General features: G+C 57.0%; 1 protein-coding gene across 3 annotated transcripts; it reads right to left on the bottom strand.

Annotated features, from left to right (window-relative positions):
* Window positions 1-4,459: 4,459 nt before the first annotated feature.
* Window positions 4,460-23,302, bottom strand: LOC102733198 (angiotensin-converting enzyme). Of its 3 annotated transcripts, XM_006741083.3 has the most exons (25): window positions 23,005-23,299; window positions 22,308-22,475; window positions 21,619-21,715; window positions 20,810-20,953; window positions 20,154-20,345; window positions 19,500-19,597; window positions 18,950-19,122; window positions 18,336-18,559; window positions 17,877-18,021; window positions 17,481-17,579; window positions 17,108-17,230; window positions 16,570-16,781; window positions 15,768-15,904; window positions 14,747-14,905; window positions 14,387-14,474; window positions 12,237-12,380; window positions 11,889-12,080; window positions 10,632-10,729; window positions 10,255-10,427; window positions 8,207-8,430; window positions 7,752-7,896; window positions 7,335-7,433; window positions 5,683-5,805; window positions 5,151-5,338; window positions 4,460-4,982 (listed from the first exon to the last, which is right to left on the bottom strand). In XM_006741083.3, the coding sequence occupies exons 1-25, from the start codon at window positions 23,263-23,265 to the stop codon at window positions 4,753-4,755; spliced, it is 3,936 nt and encodes a 1,311-aa protein (XP_006741146.2). In that variant the 5' UTR covers window positions 23,266-23,299; the 3' UTR covers window positions 4,460-4,752. The 3 variants fall into 3 exon arrangements, with proteins under 3 accessions (XP_006741146.2, XP_030892313.2, XP_081660869.1); XM_031036453.2 differs by lacking the exon at window positions 20,810-20,953 and having other exon boundaries at window positions 23,005-23,302; XM_081804743.1 differs by lacking the exons at window positions 18,336-18,559; window positions 19,500-19,597; window positions 20,154-20,345; ... (2 more) ...; window positions 22,308-22,475; window positions 23,005-23,299 and having other exon boundaries at window positions 18,950-19,120.
* Between the last annotated feature and the right edge of the window lie 62 nt (window positions 23,303-23,364).

Genomic DNA, 23,364 nt, shown 5'->3' on the forward strand with positions numbered 1-23,364 from the left:
ACTCCCCAGTGAGCGGAGAGCCCAATGTGAGTCTTGATCCCAGGACCCCGAGATCACGACCTGAGCCGAGGGCAGACGCCTAACCAGCTGAGCCACCCAGGTGCCCCAAAACAGGGCTTTTTAAAATGCAAAATACAGAGCTGAGATGGAAAGCAAGAAAGGGAACTCTTCAGATGCTGGGGAGACAAAGAGGGCTCATGCAGCAGTGAGTGGGGGCCCATGTGGGAAATCAGAGTACGTCTATGCCCAAAATGCTGCAGCATGGCTGCCTGTATGGGGAGAGCTGATCCTCCATCAAGCTGGGAGCCAGCAGATGGCTTCCTTTCTAAGGGGGTCCTGCAAGAAGCAACCCTGAATTTGACCCTGGGGACGTCCTCACAACACATGCACATGCCGTGCGCATGGGACCCTGCAGAAGAATGTTCCCACTGAAAACGGCTCATAGGTCAAGATGACCAAGTATAAGAGAAAGTGTGTGCCGTGAGGGGCAGTAATGATCACCGGTCCCCTCTGAGCCCTTTTCCAGGTGTTAGGGACCCTTTGAGAGCTTTTAGTATATGAATCCTCATAAAAAATATATGAGGTACATACTGTGATCAACACTCCCACTTTATAGATGAGGAAACAGAGGCACAGAGAGGCTGAGGAACTTGCTTACAATCACACAGCTGGCAAGTAGTGGAGGTGGGACTCAAATCCACATGGGCTGGCTCCAGAGCCTGTGCTAAATGACAGACACACCTGAGGAAGGACAGGTCTTGGAGCAATCTGAAAGGGGTTTAAAATATAGATCTTGGGCGCCTGGGTGGCTCAGTCGTTAAGCGTCTGCCTTCGGCTCAGGTCATGATCCCGGAGTCCCGGGATCGAGTCCCGCATCGGGCTCCCTGCTCGGCGGGGAGTCTGCTTCTCCCTCTGACCTTCCCCCCTCTCATGTGCTCACTCTCTCTCTCACTCTCTCAAATAAATGAATAAATAAAATCTTAAAAAAACATATATAGATCTTTACACCATATGGAAAGATTAAATGAAACTGGATTAAAGACCTAAGCATAAGAGCTAAGATCCTGAAACTCTTGGAAGAAATCATTTGGGAAGAGCTTCCTGACATTCGATTTGGCAGTGCTATCTTGGATAGGACACCAAAGGCACAGACAACAATGACACTAAAACCACACTGGACTTCATCAATTTTAAAAACCTTTGCACATCAAAGTACACTAACAACAGAGCACAAAGGCAACCCACGGAATGGGAGAAAGTGTTTGTAAATCACGTATCTGGTTAGGTGATTAATATCTGGAATATATAAAGAACTCCCAAACTCGGCAATGAAAAAAAAGCAACAACTCAATTCAGAGGGGGGCAAAGGACTTGAATAGGCATCTCTCTAAAGAGATATAAACAGATAATAAGCGCTTGAAAAGATGCTCAATATCATTAATTATTAGGGAAATGCAAATCAAAACCGTGAGATACCGCTAGGATGAGTATTACCAAACCACCCAGAGAACCTCATCTGTTGGTCAACACGTGGAAAACCTGGAAGCCTCGTGCAGCTGGGAATATAAAATAGTGCAGCCACCATGAAAAATAGTATGGTGGTTCCTCAAAAAATTATAGGATTACCATGAGATCAAGCAATTCCAATCTGGGGCCCGTATTCAAAAGAATTGGAAGCAGGGTCTAGAGCAGATACGGTGGTGATGGTTGCAGGGCAATATGAATGTACTCAATGCCACTGAACTGCATGCTTAAAGATGGTTAAAATGGCATATTGTATGGTATGTACATTTTACCATGACTTAAAAAAAATACAGATCTTAAAGTGATAAAAAAAAAAAAAGAATAGAATCCATGAAGCAAGAATGGGCTTTTGTGAACACACAGGAGATTTGAAAGAGAGATGTGAAAATGAAAAATATAGTTATTAAATTAGAACAACGAAAATCCCTACGGACAGGTGAAGCAGCAGACTGAAATGCAAAGACACGACTGGGGAATCTCCTGGAACGCAGGACAGAGAAAGAGACAAGAACTATGAGCAAGGATTTAGGAGACACAGAGGGCAAAATAGAAAGCCCTGAGCAGTATCTGGTAGAAGACCCCCAAGAGGAGCCTGGAGAGAAGGGGGAGAGTGGCATTCAAAGAGATGATGCCCTCATTTCCAGAACTGAAGGAAGCCGAGTCCCCAAGTGAACAAGCTCATTGCACTCCCAGGAAGTCAATGGTGCAAAAACCATGAGAAAGTTCCTAGAAGGCACTGGAGGGAGATGTGAGCATTCAGCTGTCTCCAGCAAGCTGCTCTAGACATTTTCCTCCATCTGTCTAGTGAGGGGCTGATCTCTGCTTGACTTTCCTGCTCTCACAGTCTGTGACTGGGGGTGGTGATGCGTTCATTATCAAGAGAGGAAACTATATACTTGAAGTTGCATATTATCTCATCTAATCTTTGTAGCAATCATGAGAGGGTTTGCAAGAACCGTTTTACAGGCTCAGAAAATGGAATTCTCCAGGTCACATAGGTGGTAAGTACAGAGGCAGGATTGGACTCGGGCCTAAACCAAAGCCACGGGATTCACTTACGTTAGAGCCAGGGTGGGACAAGAAGGGGTTTGAGAGATCAGAGAAACTGTCCAGCGACCATACCCACCTTTGGCCCTTGTAGGTAAGAGCTGGTCACGGAGGAGTGATCAGCTGTCAGACATTAGCAGGTACAACGCAGGGAAGGGCTCAGACTTCAGGGCCATCGGTAGAAAATGCCAGAATGGCTTCTCTTTCTGCTGTCACCCCCTCCCCTTCCTCTGCCTTCTTCCAGGTAGACCCAGTCTTACCCTCCTCACCTGAGGCAGCAGCAACAGGAGTCTAAGCAATTTTAATATTTCAAAAGGTCTAGGGGATAAAGCTGGTCAGGTGGAACCCAATGTTAAGTTTCTTTGTCCTCAGTCTGTAGCTCAGATCTCTGGGTGTCGAATGCTGGTACCCTCATGCTGTTCTACCAGCTGGGACAGGCAGTATGAACGCCCATGTTCACAAAGATCGGAAACCGGGTGTTGTGACAATGACCTTTGTCTGGCAGACCAGGAGCTTTTAAAACATCAGGCTGGGGAGGAGAGTAATTAAAAAGTCATTGGTGGTAGAAGGCTTGGAACTATTTAGAGGACATGTTTATAAATTCCATTGTCCTAAGTAATCATAAACTTCTACCCGCTTGCGTATCCAAAATACCTCAGCTCCACATCCTGCTCCATGGAATAGGCCTGTATAACTTAGTCTACCCACAACACACACACACACACACAAGCATGCCCACAAATACACAAACACAGACACACATAGCAGCTGGAGACTAGGGGGTAAAAAAAAACTGCGGACTAAAGGATACTGGGGGACAGTCATTGGGGGCTCGGCCTGGGTGGGGTCAAAGCTTCAGCAAAGCCGGGGACAGGCTCTGGGCCCAGGGTCCTGACAGAGAGAACCAGGCTTACAATGGGAGCCTCTGGCCCTGGAAAACTGCCAACCTCTATTTGACCAGGTTCTAGACTTGGCATTTAAATATCTGAAAAATAGATTGTATGTTAACTGGAAAAAGGATACACAACTGTCGATATACTAGGATCTCATTTAAAATATGTGCCGAGAAAAAAACAGTGGAAAGTCAACTGTCAACGGTGCTTGTCTTTTGGTGTTCATATAAAGGGCTTTAACCTTCTTTATAGTTTTCTGTATTTTCCGAATTTTCTACAATAAAGGTATTAAAGCGTCCCTCAAAATTCTAGTCCCTCAAGCCCACCTTGGCTTTCTGAGGGAAGGCTCAGGGTGAGAGCGTGAGCTCGGGGGAGGGCAGGGGTGGCCTCCGGCAGTTAATCCCTACCTGAGCACTAGCTCCTGCCAAGCTCCAGCATTTAGGGCCCCTCTCCAGCTGAGGTGAAGGGATCTGGCCCGGGACCCCATGGGCAATACTCAAGGAGCTCTGTCTGGTAACGCATCTGGTAACACAAGTAGACACGGAGCTGGGGCAGGCAGGAGCCTGAGGTGACTAACGGGAACAGTTCTGCACCCTCAGTGAGTCAGACACGTGCAAGGCTTCCCCCTCAGGGACCCAGAGGACAGCCAGGAGCCTTCCATCTTGAGGACCTGCCATTTTATGGGAACAGCTGGGGCAGTGCTCCTGAAGCACTGGAAACGCAAGGCCGGAAGCCCAGAATGTCTGCTCCCCCTTTGCTTCCCAGAGTCCCCTTGGGTGGGTGCCGAGGCTGGCAGGGGCTGCCTGCCGAGGCAGGACATTGGCTGACTGCCTGGGCTAGAGGTGGGTGCTGGGGCCAGAGCGCCGGGGCATTTTCCCAGGCTCTTCTTGGAGGAGGATGAAGACGCCCAGTGAAGTGACCCACTTGACTGCCAGGAGGCGGGACAGCGTCCCTGTGCCTGCCCCTGGCTTCCCCACGAGGGACACAGACTCAGATGGGGGAGGCAGGTCCTTTAATTGTATTCACAGAGAGACTGGGAGGGGGGCTCCACGTTAGGCGGCCTGCTGCCCGGGGACTTGGGGGCAGGGACCGTGGGGGTTTGTGGTCTGGAGGGCGGATTGTCAGCACAGGATTCGAGGCACGGTGAGGAGCGACAGGGTGAGAGGAGGAGGGCGGGCTGGGGTGAGGCATGAGAGGGGCGGTGGGTCCTCTGCCTACGAGCCCGTGCCCCTAGTCTGGTCTCTCGGTGGCAGACGCTCCCCCACAGGCCCAGCCCGACCTGGTCATCTCAGGAGTGTCTCAGCTCCACCTCGGAGCCAAACTGGGGCCCGCGGTGGGGCCGGTGGAGGCTGTGGTGGCGGATGCTGAGGAGCCGCTGGGTGAGGCCCAAGGTGGCCACCAGCAGGACGACGCCCAGGAAGAGCAGCACCCACTGGCCCACGCGGGCCTGCTGCTCCTCCAGGTCCAGGCCCAGGAAGTTGACGCGGCCGGCGCCCGGGAGGGGGCCTTCCGAGCGAGCTGGGCAGGGGAAGCAAGGAGAGCAGGCGGTGGGCAGGCCGGCAGCTTAGGCTGGCTTCCCCGTCCCGGCTCGGAGGTCAGACTGCAGGCTGCCCGAACTGGGGAGGGGCCCAGCCCTGGGTGAGCTCTGGGGGCTGGCCTGGGGCCGAGGGGCACAGGGAGTAGTACCGGAGGTGGGCGTCCAGTTGTACTGAGGCCAGCCCAGCTTCTCCCCGTGCCGCCCGTTCTCGGTGAGGAGCCAGTCCATCAGCGGCTTGAAGTAGTTCATCATGGCTGACGCGGACATGTTGGCCTGGCCAGTGATCAGCTTCATGGCTTCTGGCCACGGCTTACTGAAGCCCAGTTTCATGGCATCCCTGGGGGAGCACCAAAGAAGGGAAACTGAGTCAGAAGGACAGGCGGGGAGGCTCACTGCTCCTGCCCTCAGCCTAATTCCCACCCTCCATCCCCCCCTCCGCCCAGTCTCAAACTCCTTCAGGATTGGGAGGGCCTGGGCAGGTCTGGGGGTGGGAGTGGGAGTAGGGGAGGGAAGACCAGGGCCCAGAGGGCTCTAGTTCCCTACTGGGATGGCACAGACTCCACCTGGGATCCCCAGCCCAGGCCCCCAAGTGGCATGTGTTCCCAGAAGAGCCCCACCGGGCTCCTCAAAGCTGAGGGGTTAAGAGTGTGGAAAATGGTCAAAAGAAAGCCAAAGACTCACGCCAGGCGCTTCCCTGCCTCCTTAGAGTGGTAGATGTCACACGTGTGCAAGGGGCCCTTGTGGCCAGCCGCCTGACACAGAGCCTCGTGGAACTGGAACTGAATGACAAAGCCAACGAAGTACCTGGCGTGGAGGGCAGCGAGGCATGGGGTGGGGTGGCTGGCGACCTGTGCCCCTCACCTTCCTCCGCAGACAGGCACCCTCTGGTCTGCAGGGTCAGCAAGATTCCCCAGTTCGATGCCTTCCCGCCCCCTCCCCCCCCCCCCCGAGAGGCTCCCTCTACATTTCGGGAAGACTGTTCTGAGGAGCTCTGGGGATCGCTCATGGGTGAGAAGGGTCAGGACAGAGCCCCTCAAAGATTTGGCAGGTTGCTTCCGAGGCAGTGAGGTCTCAGTTCCTGGGGTAGATGCAAGCAGAGGCCAGGTGTTGCGTCCAGGGTCACGTGCACCTGGCAGGGTGGTCTGGGCAAGGAAGCCAGTCCAAATGATCTCCTTTATCCCAAACAGCAGGGATTCCCTGGTAGAAATCTGCTGGTCAAGACCAGAGCAACTTCTCCACACTTGGTTTAGAATGTCCCAAACCAGCAGTGCAGGCCTCCCACTTTGAATGCTGGGCACAAGCCATGTGCCACTGACTTTTCTGGCATTTCTTAAAAGTGCTTTTGCCAAGGTTGCTGGTCAGAATTTGGAATGTGTCTCCTTTGCCCGCCCCTGCCTGGAGAATGATCTACACTAAGCTCAGAAGCTAACCATCACTTGGGCCTGGCTTCCATGGGAAAGCTAGTGCCAGCCTGGAAGCGGGAAACCAGTGGAGAAGGCAGGTGGGGGTCCTCCCTACAAGTCAACTTTGTGCACTGTTCAGGTTGGGCCTGTTCTGAGGTGCCCTTGTGTCCCCTTGGTCCCCTGCCCATGACTTGCTCTCTGGAACGTCTGAGCAGGCTTTCTCTCTGGGAACACAATTCACCCACCCCACACTTATGTATTAGGTCTTGACTATATGCGGACATCATGCCAGGTGCTAGGGTGGAAAGGTGGGCACAGTGAGCACAAACCCTCCCTCACGGGCTTCTTGGGAATACAGGTGGCAAGGGCTAGAGGCGGCCACAGCCCTCCTGGGGCAGCCCTCACCGCCCACTGCTTTGCCTCATGGGTAGCCTGGGCTCCCTGCAGCTCAGAGACATCCGGACCCCTCCCCCTTGAGGTTTCTCTAGACCCTTCTCTCCCAGGGAGGGCCCCAGATCCAACTGGGTCTCTAACCCTGGTTTTAGTGTATAGAAGTTCTTCCAGGCACAACTCAAATTATATCACAGGCAATATGTTGAATATAGGGTACCTTTACTATATAATCACAATCTTGTTTAAAAACAAAAAGTGCTTAGGTCATGATCTAGCCAAGGGTCATGGGTCATGGTTAATAATGTTAACTATCCAACCAAGGTCTCGTAACCATTAGCCAATTATAGTAGAGTTTCTCTTTTCAACTGCCTAGAGGGGAGAGGCTCTCATCACGTCAAAAGTGTGAAAAAACAGGGAACCTTGGTCTCAGGTGAGTGACCTATAGGCAGTGTGTCATGCAGCCAGGCCCCCCAGGTCACCCCCACAGCACAGCGACAGCACTTTGAATACTGAATGGCCTCCTCCCTTCCCCTTTACCTGATATAAGGCACATTTGAAGGAACGTGGAACTTGGCCCCTGGGTCAAAGTCACCTTGAGACCGGGGCACTGGGGGGCAGAGGCCCTGGTACTTCAGCCTGTCAAGGGCAAAGGTACGTTGGAGGGAGGGTTTGGGGAGAATCAAGTCAGGAAGAGTTGGTGTTTTTGAAGTAAAGGGAGGTCCTTGCCCCTGGAGCTACACTGGACACTCCACACTCTGGTGTGTTGTGCCTCTGTGCACAATCAGCCCCTGTGCACCTCATCACTTACACACACACACACACACACACACACACACGACCCATGTGTCGTTCATAGACACATATCCTCTCTAAACACCAGTCCCCCCCCCCACATGCACAGACACTGACGGAGACCCCTCCCCAACCCACACCCTCACAGGAACATTCTAGAACCTGAGGTTCCACCACTCCTGGTTGTAGTTCTCCTTGGTGATGCTTCCATCGAATACCCTCCAGCGCCACTGGTCAACGAGGTAGCTGAAGGGGACAAAGGCGATCTTGTCGAGCGCCATCTTCATCAGAAAATTGATGTCTTGCTCTGCCAAGGGAAGGGAACCTGGTCATCAGATCTCTGCCTGCCTCCTGCCCCGTCCCAGCAGCTCAGCCAGGACGGGTGTGCAGTGGGTGGAGAGGGGAGGAGCGGGCTGTGCCTCTCTGGATCTAGCGACCTGCCTCTTGGGATGGTCTGAGGGTTCCATCCTCCCAGCTCACCCTGCTGGTGACCTCCTTATTCCCCACTGTTCTGCCCCAGCCTCTGCCTGTGAGCCCTCAAGGGCCCTCTCGCAGCCTCCCAAGCTCGCTGCCCCTTCTCAGTCCCTCTGCCCACCAGGACCTCCCATTCCTCTCACCGTAGCCGCCACTCTCGCTATTCAGCAGGTTGATACTGTGTAGGTGCTTGGGGGTAGACACGGAGAGTGCCAGCACATCTCCAATGGCCTCATGAAAGCCAGGGTTGGCACCCTCCCGGAAGGTCACAGGCAAGTCCTTGTACTGCATGAAATACTGTATGTGGCCCATTTCGTGATGGGCCACCACCAGGTCCTCCATGTTCACCGTGGTGCACTGTTTGATCCTGGAACACGGGGAGCAGGGCAAAGGGACCTGCTGTCCTTACTGCATACAAAGCAGACCCCCATCGATGCTCTATGCAGGGAACACAGCATTAGGGGAAGGGAAACCAAAGGAGGTATGCAGGAAGCCTGAGAAAGAGGGAATCTGAGGGGTGGAAGCCCCTAAAGTATGACCATTCAGGCCATCCCTCTTTCTCCTACTGCCCTGGAAAACTCCAGCCCTCATTGCCATGTTGCTTTCTAACTGTGCAAAGTACTTGTTCTAGAGGCATTGCGACACTCAGCTCTAATTGTGCAGCACTTTCTAGAACATGGGGTCTGTGGTTTTTCATGCACACATTTTGTTTCTTCCAAGACTTAGGCTTCCTGAAGGAAACAACAGTAATTCTCAGCTATTCTGCATCCCATGTGCCCAAAACCAGCAAACGTATTCACCCCAGAGCGCCTCTGGCTAGGGCTGAAATGTCATCTGCAGAGCCGTGCATGCCAGAGGTCCCACCTCCCTCTTTGTCTTTCCTCATTCTCTTTTGTGAACCAGTGAAATTCTCCCGTGGATCTAACCAGAGCCCTTCAGTTCGGTTGACCCCATTTTTCTGTCATTTGTATTGGGAAGGGAAGAGCTTCTCAGCATCCTGGTTACATTGAGATTGGGGTCTGTCCACCTTCTCCTATGACTCCCCATACAAGGGAAGCCCCCCACCCCAAAAGGGCTCTCACCCTCTTGATTCTGTCTACATCCAGCCCTACACTCAGTCCTCATGCCTTTGAAGGAGGGGCCCAAGGACAGGCAGTCCAGTGAATCCTGGCTGCTTTGTTCTAGCCTCTCTGTGTCCGTTCTTAAAAGAAGACACTTCATCAATAATGGCAGATCATCTTTGCCACTTCTCCCAAGAGGTGGGGTCTTCTTTCCTTTCTTCGAATCTGGATTGGCCTTGTGACTTGCTTTAGCCAATAAAGTACGGCAGAAGTGACTTGGCCAGTTTTGGATTTAACCTTTAACAGACCTGGTTGTTTTTGCTTTCTTTCTGGGGGATGCCGACGGCCAGGTAGGAAATCTGACTGCCTGACTGTCATACTGGGAGGAAGCCCAATCTAGCCTGGAGAGAGAGATGTCCCGTCAACCCCCAGCTGCTCCAGTCATCCCAGTCCAAGGACCCGACACGTGAGTAAAGAAGCCAACTTGAACCTTCCTGCCCCAGCACATGCCACATGGAGAAGAATTGAGGGACCCGACCAAGAGCCAGAACCTGGTCCCCACCCCGCCATCCCCAGCCATCAGACTCCCCATCATAGTACGGCAGGAGTAAGCCACGTCCACTGCGTGCTGCCTGCACTCCTGACCAATAAAATCATGAACATAAACAAATGGTTGTTTTATACCACTAAGTTTTGGGGTGGTTTGTTATGCAGCAATAGATAACGATCCTCCGACGAAGACAGCTTCTGAGCCTCTGTCAGTGTGTATGTGAAGTGCCCCAGTGTCCTCAGGTACCTCTCTGTGTCAAGGCACACGTAGCCAGGGAGATGGCCTGTTATATGCAGAGGCCACCCCAGATGAGGGAAGGCTGGGCAGCTCACACAGTGCTCACACCCAAGACTGGCCAGTGTCTGAGAAGAACCTCGCTTGGTAGTCAAGGTTCTCCCTCCAGAAGCCGATGGCCAAGCTGGGGTCAGGCCCAATGCATTTGACCCTCCATCCTAAGCTCTGGTCCCTGCACTTGTTTCTGCTTGCTCTGGCTGAGGGGACAATAGTAGGACCTTTACTTGGCTCATCTCCTTGCTCACTGGGCTCAGGCTACTGTCCCCTGGCTACTACCTGGACACACCTGAAGTCCTTGCCATTGTAGAAGTCCCAGGCAGAGGCATGACACACTACCTCCCGCCCATCAGTCGGCTTCTCCAGCATTGACTTGTTCCAGAACTCAAAGGGCACGGGCAACAGCCCCAGGGAGGTGAAGAAATTGTCCGCTTCTTCAAACATCCTTTTGGGTGTCCAGCCCTGCAAGCAGAGGGAGCTCTGCCCAAACTGGGGACTAAGGGGACGGACTGTGTGCTGCAGGCGGAGTGGGGGTTGGGAGAGGGCCAAGCCAGAGGGAATTCCTGAATCAGAGGGCCCTCTCCCACTGAAGCAGAGGTGTCCCTTCCCCCGTGCCCTGGGGCTGCCCTGGAGGAGCAGAAGTATGATGAGGGGCCCAGTGTGCACCTGCTTTATCATGGCCTCTGTGGCATCTATCTTGGGGGCTGAAGGGAAGGGCACCACCAAGTCATAGATGTTGGACCAGGTCTGAGCCCACATGTTCCCTGGAGGCAGGTAGGGGAAGAGAAGGCAGAGAGAGAGGAGAGACGGATGTTATTTCTTAGACTCAGCGCCATCACCCACGGAAGGGGACTGGATCCCAGCCTTAGGATCTTAACACCGTCTCTTGAGCACCTACTGTTTGCAAACTGTGCTGGGCATTCGACACACATCGTCTTCAGCCTGCGCATCCAGTGCACCAATCCTTACCTGCTCTGAGTGCCAAGGTCTGAGTTCTAAGCCCCAGATCTGCCCCTGCTCCCGGGGCCACTTGGGCATGGAGCCTCCCCTACGGGGTCTGTGTTTCTCAGTCATCAAGCTGATGTCCCCTCTGATATTCTTGGTCTCACCAGAGCGGGATCAAGGATGGCTGGGCTCTTGGGCTACAAGCTCCCCAAACCTGGACGAGCTTTCTGGGGTCTCCCTCGTGATTGACAAATGGTCTGTGGCCCTGTCTGGCCTCTCTGCTCACAGCAACAAGTCTCCCAGGGCTGTGTCCTCAGTGGCTGGACAGGGACAGGAACCCGGGAGCCTCTGCTTTGCTCCCCTCCTTGTCATCTCTCACTGTCTCCCACTGCCTACTTCCTGCCTTCAGGGCATCTGAGTTTACAAGCCCTGGAAACACGAGGGTCCAAAAGTCATGATGGATCTACATTCTCCATATTGTCCTCTGTGCTCCTAACTCCCCTTAGCCTGAGCGTCCTTTCTGCCCTTGTCCCTACCGCCACTATTTTTCCATCTGTCGGAGCTTCTCTCATCTTTCAAGGCTCTGCTCACGTGCCGCCTCTCGGGGAGGCCCCGGTTCTCACTCCCAGCCCCTTCCTCGCCACCACCCCCAGCATCATGCTGCCTTGAGCTGGGATGGGTGATACGGTCTCCTGCAACAATATTATGAGCTCCCCCACAGCTCCATCTGGGTGGTCTGTACCCTGTGGCTCCGTAGCAAATGAGGTGCTCAAAGCAAGCAGAGGTTTGCCTCCCCACACCCAGCTGTCACCCCACCCCAGCCCTGGCAACATTCCCTCAGCCTCAAATCTTCACTCTTTCCACCTGATGGGCCCTCTGAAGATCCCTCCCAGGCTGCCCTCTGCCCCCTGGGCAGCACTGGCCCCACGCTCCCTCACGGCGTCTGTTCCCCGTCCCCGCCCCAGTACTTGTCCTCACCCAGCAGGTGAGCGGGAATGGGGCCCTCCAGGTGGATGTGCTCGGGCCCGTAGTGGCGGTGCAGGGCCCGACGCACGTAGGCGTGCAGGTTCAGGTAGAGCGGCTGCAGCTCCTGGTAAAGCTGCTCCAGATCTTGCTCCAGGGACGGGATCTCGTACATGACCCTCCAGGAGTCCCCTGCATCCTCGTAGCCTGCAGAGGGGATACCCGACCATTCCCTGAGCACCCTCCGCCCCACCTCCTCTAGGGACCTCCCTCTCACCGAGTTTAGGAGGCTCAGAGGACCCTCCTGAGGGCCCCAGCGGGACTGGGGCCCGAGAGCCGGGAATATTGGCTGGAGGAACTCACCGTTGAGCCGGGCAGCCTTGTTGGCAAGTTCCACATACTTGGGGAAGGAAGGGAGGATGGCTCTCCCCACCTTGTCTCGCCAGCCCTTCCAGGCCCACAGCAGGTCTTCATATCTCCGGGATGTGGCCATGAGATTCGTCACATCTGCGGGGAGGGGTTGAAGGGTTCAAGCTTCCAGCCCTTGGCTCACCTCCCACCTCCTATAAAGTGGACTCGGTTGGAGCTGGGGTCAAGCTGGGGAGGTCCCGTGAAGAGGTCTGTCCAGGCAGCCAGTCTAGTAACATGGGAGAAAGGCTCGGGCGCTTTCTACAGAGGCTTCCCGGGGCCGGCCCGGGGCTCAGGGGGCACCCACATCCCCTCAGGGTTGCAACAACCCCATGAGGGGTGCACTGGCTTTCACATGAGTGTGCTGGTGATATGGCGGGGGCTCCTCCAGCCAAGAAGTGGCCCAGCCGGGCACAAACCAAAGGCTCGGACTCCAGAGCTGCCGCTCCCCACGGATTTCCTGCTCACCCCCTCCGTGGGAGGGACAAGTGGCTTGGAGGGCACAAGACCTGAGTTCCTGTCTAGTCTCCCACTGACCCCAGAATAACCTCGCAAGTCACGGGACTCTTCTTCCCCTATCTTTCAAATGGGGATAAGCCAACACTCATGGGGGGGGGGTGCAAAAGTCAAATGGGAGCACAAGGGCCCTGAGCAGGGAGTGTGCCTCATTGGTCTCTGAGTCTTCACGGGGCCCAGGACATTTGTACGAACTGCTAGTGAGCCAGATGGAATACAAGGATGGCTGTGGAGACAAAGTACAGAGAGCCATCCCAGCGCCGTCTGGGAGCCCAGAGTCCCGGGTCTGTGTCCGGTCAAAGCCACACTGTGCGTGCAGCCTCCTCCATATGGATTACACAGAGCTGACACGCACCTGGCGGAGCTGGGACGAGGAGGGCCTGAGCTCACGTGTCACTTCCGGAGCCCCACACAGACCCGGGGTGGCTCCCCTTCCTGGCCACCCGGCCTGAGCTGCAAGGCTGTGGATGCCGTTGCGGGGCCAGCTGCATCTCCCTATCTGACTCGTGCTTTCTCCCTGTTTTGGAATATGCTTCGTAATATCTACTTCTCACAGAGAGCGTACATTCAAGTGAATTGTTTGGGGAAAAAAAATGTATTTTGAGAATTTCACCTCTGCCCTCTGCTGATGTGAGTATTCTGTTTTGTGGGTGCTTCTTCGTTTTACTAATGGCAGTGATCTGATGGCCGGGGCCTGGATTAAGAGGCTAATTGATGGGGTGGCGGCGGGGAGAGGCTGAAGGTTACTCTCTTACGCATCCACGTGCACACAGAAATGCACACAGGCAGACGTACACCCCCGCAACAGGGTGCGTGCATCCCCATGTATACAAACCGCAGGCCAAACCCTGTCTCAGGAAAACTGTCTCTCTCTCCTGTTTATTTTCCATTTCCCCTTCTATTTGTCATTGTTCTAATATGGGAGTTGGGCAGAGGGCCAGGAAGAGATGGTTTCTGGGTAGCGATTCCTCAGGAAGAATGTTTATGCCCCTGGCTCCCCAACCCTTGCGAGGATGGGTCAAGAGGGAGGACAGAACATATCTGGGTGCAGGTACTCGAGTGTCCAGGGTGAGCTCTTCCAAAGGCCGGGGGGAAGCTAAGAAGGACCAGCCGGTGTGGAGAGAGGAAGGGAACGAGCAAGAGCCGGTGCATTCCTTCGAGCGGGTTCGAAGTGGGTTCCATGAGCCGTGGCCTCAGTGTGGGGGTGTGGGGGGCAAGGAGGAGGCCAGAGAAGGTGGGAAAGACATGGGTAGGGTGAAGGAAGGAAGGTCCCTAGAGTTACTATCCCTAGTTGGGGGTCTCAGCACTCGGCAGACAAATCTGAAGTATCTCCTACTCTGAAGGGCGGAGTGCAGAGAGGAAAAGAGAGGAGTCCAGGGGGGACCCAGAGGGGGCAGAAACGCGGATCCAAGGGAGGGGTGTGATTAGAGCAGAGATGAAGTAGGTGCCCATCCTCAGTGGTGGCAGAGAAGCCCCCATTGGTGGAAAACAGGGGAGTGAATCCCCTGGGCACGCTGGCCCCACGAGTTAGGAGCCCCTGGCCGCCCCCTCCATGGGCCAGCCCCGCCCCCATCCCCCGCGTGGCTCACCAGGCTCCAGCTGCAGACAGGTGCCGTTGGGGTGACAAACCGAGGCCACGTTATAGGTGGTTTCCATGTCCAGCAGGATCTGGTTGTACTGCAGGAGGGAGGAGAGAGGCAGCAAGCTGCACCCCTTTGCTGCCTGTCCTGCCCCAGGCACCATCATGGGCAGGGGGGGACCTGTGGAGCTGGGGGAGCGTGTTCTCAAAGGTGCCACCTTCTCAGGAATTCTGCAGCTGATGTCAACATGGCAGATAGAGGAAGCAGCAGCAGCAGGAAGGCCAGACCCTGTACTGGGCTCACTCCCCCGAGCTGGGACCTGGTCTTGACCTTGGACCTTCCATTCCCTGCTCCCCGCAAGCCACATACCTCCTCCAGCTCCTTGGCAGGCAGCGCTGCCCGCTCTAGGTCCTGAATCTTCTTTATCATCCGCTTGATGCTGGCGTTCTGGAAGTTAGTCACATCGAACTGCCTGGCCCAGGTGCCGAACTTGAAGGTGTGGTTTGCCATCTGTATGTTCTTCTGCAGCTGAGGGCACAGGGGGAACCGTGCCATTGAGGCCCAGGAGCTTTGGAGGGGCCACAGGGGGAGTGGAAGGGGCTGGGGGTTAGTGGGGAGGGCAGTTTTATCAAGTTGTTGCCTTTGCTCTTTCACTAGGACTGTCTAGAATGTCTTGGATGCAGTGTGTGCCCCTCAGCAGAGACCCAGTATCATGCAAGACATATCCTGGTAGACAGAAGGGGAAGTCCCCCCCCGCCCCGTATCCTGTTAGGTTGGGGACAGGTTGGTATTAGTTCTATGGCCTCTCTGAGCTTCAGGGTCCCATCTATAAAATGGGAACAAGATCACTGGTTTTGCAAAGGCTGTTGAGGAATAAAGGAGGCAACAGCCGTGAAGCACACAGTGGCCTTCAAGAAACGTTGGTTCTCTGTGGCTCACGTCTGTGTCACCTGCGCTCACCACACAGGCGGGGAGGGGGGTGAGGGGCAGCTAGTCCTTACTGTGGCGGCGAACAGGGGCTTTCAACCTAAAAATCCACCTGTAGCCTCCCCTGTGTCTGGGCAAATCATTCTACTACGAACAACAGATCGCTTGCTAAAAAAAGACAACCTTTTTAGGCATTGAGTATATGCCCCCCCAAACCTGAAGTTGAGTATTATTTTAAATATTCCATCTGGATTTTTCACAAATTCTGACAGCCTCCCCGCCCCGCCCAACCCCCTGCACCGAGGGAGGGAGGGGGCAGCCTGCTCTCGGCTCTGTCTTGGGTTTTGAGGCTCGGTCCCTGGGGGGAGGAGCACGCATGTGTGCTGCACGTGTGCGTATGTGCATGAGTGTGTGCGTGCGTGTGTGTGTGTGCATGAGCATGGGGCACGGGCAGGGCCCCCACCAGGATCTTGCTGGTCTCTGTGGTGATGTTGGTGTTATAGTTCCAGTTAGCCTCGGCATATTCGTTCCATATCACCTGGGATCTCCGGTCATATTCCTCCACAAACCTTCTGGCCTCAACCTCATCGGTCACCAGGCCTGCGGAACAGAGTGGAGGGAAACAGACAGGCCTCCCCTCGCCCTCTGCTGCCGGGTGGCCCGAGCCTGCCGCTGCCCCGGCCTCCTGCTCCTTCCCCCGCAGGCCCCGCCCCGCCCCCCAGCCGGTCCCACTTGGGCTCTGGGTTGTCTGGCTGTCGGTTGTTGCCTGGCTGGTTGTTGTCTGGCTGCTGGTTGTTGCCTGGCTGGTTACTGCCTGGCTGGTTGTCACCTGGTGGGTGGTCTCCTGGCTGGGGACCAGCATGGGGTGCCCACAGCAGAGCAGGAGGAGGAAGAGGCTGGGCAGTCCTGGGGCAGCCCAACCTTGGCCCATGGCCGCAGGAGAGCAGAGCCCTGTAGCCAATAAGCCCCCCGGCCAATAAGAGTGGAGCCCGCAATGTGACCTCATAGAGCAGTGTGCCCACCAGCCTGCCCCCGGGGGGGCCTCAGACTTGGGCACACCCTCCCTAGAATGCTGGAGACAAGACATGCCCATTCCCACCCCAGGGCCCTGGGATAAGCTGAGGGCGCTGCGTGGTCTTTCGGGGCAGGGCGCCGGGGCCCAGCAGGGAGCAGCTGACCAAGAACCAGGGACCAGGGGCCTGGGTCTAGAGCCCAGAACCGAGAACTTACGTTAGCACCCGGCCCACCCTCACTCCGGGCTTTACCGATGTCCTGTGGGTAATTATTGGGCATCGGTGGCCGCCACTGGTATTCCGGCCACCCCAGCACCTCCCCGTGACGCTCGTTCTGTTCCCGCAGCCACTGGTAGACCGGCTGGAAGTAGTCAAGCAGGGGTTGAGCGTCCAGGGTATCTGTGCCAATCGCCTCCTTCAGCACCTCCTGCCAGGGCCGCGAGGAGCCTGCCCGCAGTGCCTCCCTGTCGGTGGGCACAGGGGGCTCAGGCCAGCGTCAGATACTGGCCCCGGCCCACCTCTGACCCCCACGGGCCTGCCAGAACGGCAACATTAAGACTCTGGGGACTAGGAGCTCTGGCAAGGGGGAAGGGACATCGTCCTGTCCCGTGCCAGCCAGAAGGCCTACTCCGTAAACCCTCAATGAGAGGAAGAAGGGGGTGGGAAGGAAGTCACCCTCCCCCAGCAGGGCCTTGTGGCTTTCCCATGGGCAGCTGGTTGCCTCCCAGACGCGTCTTCCTCACCCCCTCTCCCCTCATCGCCCACTTGCCCTCCTGCTCCCCCTACACACCGGAGCTTGGCCCCTGCCTGTGTGGACTGGTAGATGTCACACTTGTGCAGGGGGTGCTGTTGGCCCGCCTCCCTGCACAGAGCTTGATGGAACTGGAACTGCAGGACAAAACTCACGAAGTACCTGCAGGCACAAGGGGGCGTTAGGGCAAATGGTGGGGGGCCCTTCGCCCAGGAACCATCCAGCCCCTCACAGGGCAGAGGCCAGACCACAGGGGCTGCCTTGGCGGAGAAGAGAGAACCAAGCCTGGCTCGAGACAGAGGCCCACTTAAATCCCAGACCCTTGGGTGGGGGTGGGGAGCCAGAAGAGTGTGGGGAGCAGCCCTGAGAAGGGGGAGGGGGACTAACGGTGTGGGGGGAGGGGCACTGGTACCTGATGTACGGTGTCACATTTGGGACATGAAACTTAGCTCCGGCATCAAAGTGGGTTTCATTTCGGGCAACTGGAGGACAGATCCCCTGATACTTGGTTCTAGAGGAGGATGGTTCAATTGATTTAGGACATAAGCGTTGCAAACAGGCTGACTCAGCCTTTGCAGAAAACACTGTGAAGCAGGCATTCCCACCAGGCCATCCCTTCCCCCTCTGTTGAATTGTGGAAGACTTCCTGGAGGAGGGAGTTTAGGTAGGAAAGAATGGGTACAGAAAAGGGTAGAGACAACATTAGAGAGGAGGGGACCGGGCTGATGGAAGCAGGAGGCTCCAGGGTGCCCAGGAGAGGGAGGAGGGCCACTTGGGGTTAGGCCCTTCCTGATCCCTCTTTACTCACCGAAGATACCACCAGTCAAAGTTGTAGCGGGAAGGGGGGGTTCGCCCACTAAAGACCCCCCAACGCCACTGGTCTACCAAGTAGCCAAAGGGCAGGAAGGCAATTTTTTCCAGTGCCATCTTCAACAAGAAATTGATGTCACTTTCTGTTGGAAGAGGAGATGAGAAGAGAGAGGTCAGAGGGAGACGGGGGTCCAGCTAGGATAGGGTGGGGTTGGCAGATGCAGAAGAGAACGGAAGGCCGGCTTTCACGACCATGGAGCCCTGCTTGGAAGAGGGCCCTTGGGCAGTGTCCAGTTGGGACTTGGGGTGAGCTGTGAGGCTCCAGGTGGATGCCCACACCTGCCTGACCTGGGGCGGAGAGGCAGAGACAGGAAGGGCAGGTGGGAGCGTGGGCAAGCTGTCCCGCTGTGGGATGGAATGGGGTGGGGCCAGGCTGGGTCCTCTCCACCCCCCATACCCATGTCATTGCTGACATTGTCCAGCAGGCCAATTTTGTACAGATGTGCAGGAGTAGAGACGGAGAGCGCCAGCACATCCCCGACGGCCTCGTGGAAGCCAGGGTTGGCCCCTTGGCGCAGGGAGACAGGCTGCTCCTTGTACTGCAAATAGTACTGCACGTGGCCCATCTCATGGTGCACCGTGGACAGCTGGTCCATAGTGACCCGTGTGCACTGCTTGATCCTGGGGCAGGGAGATGGTGAGGGTGAGGGTGAAGGACAGGGCAGGGCAAGGACCAGAGCGTGGGGAGGCTGGTACCTAAGGGAAAGGAGCCAGCTGGGCACTGCCCTGGGCCTCGAAGGAGCTGGTGGAAACACAGATCTTTGCCCTGCCCCAGCCCACACTCAGGGCCTTCTTCCTCCACTCCAAAGTATAGAGCTGCCACCTGTCAAAGCGGCCCAGGGAAGGTGGCCTAAGGGGTCTCATATGCCCAATAGCCTTGGAATAGACCCAGCCCCCCCAAACAGTGTTGGGGCTGGGGGTAGAGGTGGTTCTGGGAACTGGCTTCTCTGGGCCCAGGCTGCCCACCCTTCCTGGAGCTCCAGACCCCCCTTTCCCCTCCCATGTCTAGACCTGAAGTCTCTCCTGTTGTAGAAGTCCCAGGCAGAGGCATGGCACACCACCTCCCGTCCGTCGGTTGGTTTCTCCAGCATGGACCCTGCCCAAAACTCAGGAGGCATGGGAGAGAGGCCTAGGGAGGTGAAGAACTCCTCTGCCACCCGGAACATGTGCGTAGTGTTCCAACCCTGGTTGGGGGGGAGGGGTGCAGGCACAGGTCAGGGACCAGCTGTGGGAGCTCACTGTGGCTCCCATCCAGCTCAGCTCCTTGCCCACGAAGGGAGTCTCTGCTCTTGTGGCCTCCCTTCCCAGAGGCAGGGCCCCTACCAACCACAGTGGCTAAGCAAAAGTAGACGGCTGGCCACACCCCACCTGCGGGGTCCTGGAGGGAGGGGTTGGCGCCTCACCCCAGACACAGACCCCAGCTCACTGCTTGTACGCGCACTCCAGGCTGCTGCTCTGTAGAAAGGGGGGGACCCATCTCCCTCCCGTGACTTCTTCCTGCCCCTCTCCCCATGTCAGACGCTTTCCTGCTGCCCCCACCCCGGCCTGACTCTGAGCTTACCTTCCGCACCATGGTACTGGAAACATCGAGACTCGGCTTGTCAGGGAAAGGCACCATCATGTCATAGAGGTTGTCCCAGCTCTGGGCCCACATGTCCCCTAGACAGAGGAGGGGAGCCAGTCAGCTTAGCTCCCTGCCTGCTTCCCCATGTGTGTCACTGAGCAGCCCCCTGGGTCCCTGGCACCCGGGCCCTCGGCACTCAAGGTAGCAGCCTGCTCGGCACCTCAGGCCCACTCATGCTCCCGAATGCTCCAGGCTCCCCGGGGTTGGCAAGAATCCTGGCACCAGCGGGAGGGACCCCAGCAGCATCACTTGGGCTCACACTGCCAACCCCGGGCTTGCTTCCTGGGACAGAATCTAAGATGATTATTCCTCCCCCACTGGACCTGGAGTCAAAGTCTGCAGTGTGACTCCTAGCTCCACCTTTCACCAGTTCTCTGTTCTCCGCCCTCTGCCAAGTCTACGTGCCTCAAGCCTCGGGCTCCCCGTCTGAAAAGCAGGGTCATGATTGAGAAGGGCCACCTGCTTTACCGGGTCGTGGGGTGAGCCACGTGGGCTCATATGGGGGGGGAGTGCACAGGATGGTGCTCTAAAACATGAGACACGAGGAGGATGACCCGTGGGCTGCACGTGGAGGCGAGGCAATGTCCTTACCCAGCAGGTGAGCAGGGATGGGTCCCCTGAGATTGATGTATCTGTCTCCATATCGGCGGTGCAGCGCACGGCGGACGTAGGCATGGAGGTTCAGGTAGAGGGGCTCTACTTGATGGTAGAGGTGCTCCAGATCCTCCACGAAGGTGGGTGACTCATACCAGGAGCGCCAGTAGGCCCCTGTGTCTGAGAAGCCTGGGGGGGGGTGTTAAGGTGCAGCTCAGGCCCAAGGCTCTGGCACCTCCTTGGCCAGCTCCTACGTCGCCATCCTCCTGGCTCGGGGCCCGTGTACCTGCCAGCTAGTTGGAAAAAATGCCTTGGGGACGGCTGCTCTATGATTTTCCCACCAGGGGTTGTTCCAGCTCCAGCTAAATAGATCCCGGAGAGGCAAAGATGAGGGTTAGGGCTCCGACATGTGCCAGGAGGGGCAGCGTGAGGGCCACACGGCAGCCCCCAGCCCCCGAGGAAGGCAGATGGGGCTCGAACCGGTCCCACCATCCACTAGCTGTGCGACCTTGAGTTGGTATATGGAGTCACTGTAACAGCTGCTCTGTCTGCCTCGGGTCAGGCTCCGTGGGGACCCCATGGATGGGGAGGGCACCTGGCAAGCTGGGAAGGGAAGCACTGACTCACGCCACGGACGGGGTGGGTCAACTCACCATCCTTCTGGTAAGCCTCGTTGCTGAGGGCAGTGAAGTTCTGGTACAGGGGCTTCAGCGGGGTGCCCACCGCATTGTGCCAACCCTCCCAGGCATAGAGCAGCAATGCGTAGTTTCTTGAGATGGCCATGATGTGGGTGAGCTCTGAGACACAGGTGAGCGGGGTCACTTGCTTCCACTGAAGGCAGCAGCTCTCGTCAGTAGACCTCCCACGCCAGTCCTCACCATCTCTACCTGCTTCCTCAACACCAGGATGCCCCCCAAGCCAAGGGCCGCCTGCAGGCTGGGTGGGATGGGGCTGGGAGCTATACAAGGCAAGCACCCAAGAGGGGCCCTTGTCCCTAGGGAAGTGAGGCTCTAAGTGGACACCAAGAGGCCATCCAGAGGCCAAAACCCAGACAGACCGTTCACGGCTCATTGGTTGGAATGGCTAACTTCAGGCTGCCTAGTGGATGGGGGTGTCGGTGTGGGCCTGTGGAGGGCCCTTGGGAGACTGAGAGGACCCATGAAAGGGAAAAACCAGACAGCCAGGAGGAAGGCTAGTGGGGATGGGAGAGGCCAAAGCACCCATGGGGGTGGGGGTGGGGTGGGAGTTGGAGGTTGGAGGTTTCAGGAATCAGTGTGCCAGGAGAAGCAGGGGTGTGGGGGGTTCCAACAGTCCAGCCCCAATTGGAGGTCAATGCCTTTGGGTTTACCCACTCCCTCCGTGGGCCCACCCATGAAACACACCCTCTTCCTGGGTGCCGCAGAGCCGTGGGGAAGGGCCGGGTAGCCCCAGCAGAGAGAGACAAGTAGAGACAAAGCCATACCTGGGTCCAGGGACCAGCAGATGGCAGTCTTGTTGGGATAGAAGCAGACCCTGGCTGTGGAGTAGATCCTGTTCATGTTGCTTAGCAGAGAGTTGTACTGGGGGGTTAGAGTGGAGGCAACGTTAGCAGCGAACAGCCCCCACGGACAATGGGGTGGCCCCCTCCTCTGTTTGCTGGGCTGAAATGGAGGCCCGGAGAGGGGATGTGGCTGGGGCAAGGCCCCTCCCTCGTGGCACTCAGGACACGTCTGATCACTAATATACTGATTTCCCTTTCCGTGGAGGCAGTCTGTGGAGGTGGAAACAAGTGTCCTTAGAATTTGGGATGGGGTTCAAGTCCAAGCTTGGTCACCACCTTGCAGGGAGGGCAAATCCCTCTCACTCTCTGTCCTCGATGGCTTCTCAGTCCTCCTCAATCTTTCGGAAGCCCACAAACCACACCGGACTATGGATAAATTTTGAAAACCCCCTTTTCATCTGTTTACTTGAATTTCGCTTTCTATACCCCATCTCCAAGGGAAATCAATGTTGCAGGGAGCCATTCTACGCTCACCAAGGCTTCCCCTACGGTCAGGGCACACACAGATCCCAGGGTCCCTTCCTGCCAGGCTCTCCCACCGCCAGCACAGGGCGGCCCTGGAAGGCATGCTGGCCACTTCGGCATCCACCCTTCAGGTCCGCCAGGCCCACCTGCTGCCGCTTTTCCAGAGGCAGGTTGGCAGGGCCCAGGGTGCGCACACCGCTGATGACCCTTCTCAGGATTGGGTCGCTGAAGTTCTGCCAGATTGGATCGTATAGCTCCTTGGCCTTCTGGCCCCAGACCTCGGCAAACTCCTGGTTGAGCAGGGCTGCTTCCTCCTGTGGGCACGGGAGGGGATACGGGAGACCATGGCGCTGGGAAGACCAGGGGCTCCTGGACACTGGGGCTTGTGGGAGCACTGCTCTCTCCTCTGGGGGGTCAGGAGCCGGGGTAATCTGCCTCAGGTGAGCGGTGGAGCAGAAACTGGGGCCGGAAGAGAGGCGGGCGGAGGGGAGGGTAAATAGTGATGAGCAGTGACAGGAACAGAGAGAGAGGGGTAGGCTGAGGCTGCAGAGGATGAGGGCCTAGAGCAGAGCCGGCACCCTCTGACCCAGCCCGATGTCATTCCAGGGCGCTGCCACCCGGGGTGACTCGAGGTCAGGCGAGTCAGCCCTTATCCATTTGGTTCTTGGATTGGGCACGGACCATGCGCCCAGTACCATGCTGGGACACCCACCGCCCGTCTGATGGGGCGCGGCGGGGTCGGGGGGCGCGCGCCCGGCGGTGACTCCCCGCCCCCCAGCGCCCGGCCGCAGGCCTGTGATTGGGCGTCCGGGCCCCGCCCCCGCCCCGGGCCCGCGCGCCCACCTGGCGCCGCGCGTTCTCCTCGGTGATGTTGGTGTCGTACGCCCAGCTGGCGACCGTGCTCTGGTACATCACCAGCTCGGCGCTCGAGTTGAAGCTCTGCGCGAAGAGCTGCGCCCCGGCCTCGTCGGCGGCAAAGTTTCCGGGCTGCAGGTCGGGGTCGAGCGCCAGGGCGGCGGGCGGCGGCGGCAGCAGCAGCAGCAGCGGCGACAGGAGCAGCAGCGGCGGCGGCCCTCGCCGCGTTCGGCCCGACGCGGCCCCCATGGCGCGGTGCGCGGTGCGCGGCGCTGCCCCTTCTCCGCGCGGCGCTCGCCCTGCGGGTTATAAAACCCCGCCGCCGCCTTCCGACACACCCCCACCTCC

The sequence above is a fragment of the Leptonychotes weddellii genome, chromosome 15 (assembly GCF_054177405.1).
Source record: "Leptonychotes weddellii isolate Sample4059 chromosome 15, ASM5417740v2, whole genome shotgun sequence".
Lineage (NCBI taxonomy): Eukaryota > Metazoa > Chordata > Mammalia > Carnivora > Phocidae > Leptonychotes > Leptonychotes weddellii.

Excerpts from the sequence above, each read along its gene's own strand:
- LOC102733198 (XM_006741083.3), bottom strand. The coding sequence starts at position 23,265 with ATGGGGGCCGCGTCGGGCCGAACGCGGCGAGGGCCGCCGCCGCTGCTG. Across the intron at positions 21,716-22,307 it reads CTCTGGAAAAGCGGCAGCAG|TACAACTCTCTGCTAAGCAA; the intron begins GTGGGCCTGGCG and ends CTAACCCCCCAG. Across the intron at positions 14,906-15,767 it reads CAGAGACCAGCAAGATCCTG|CTGCAGAAGAACATACAGAT; the intron begins GTGGGGGCCCTG and ends CTGTGCCCTCAG.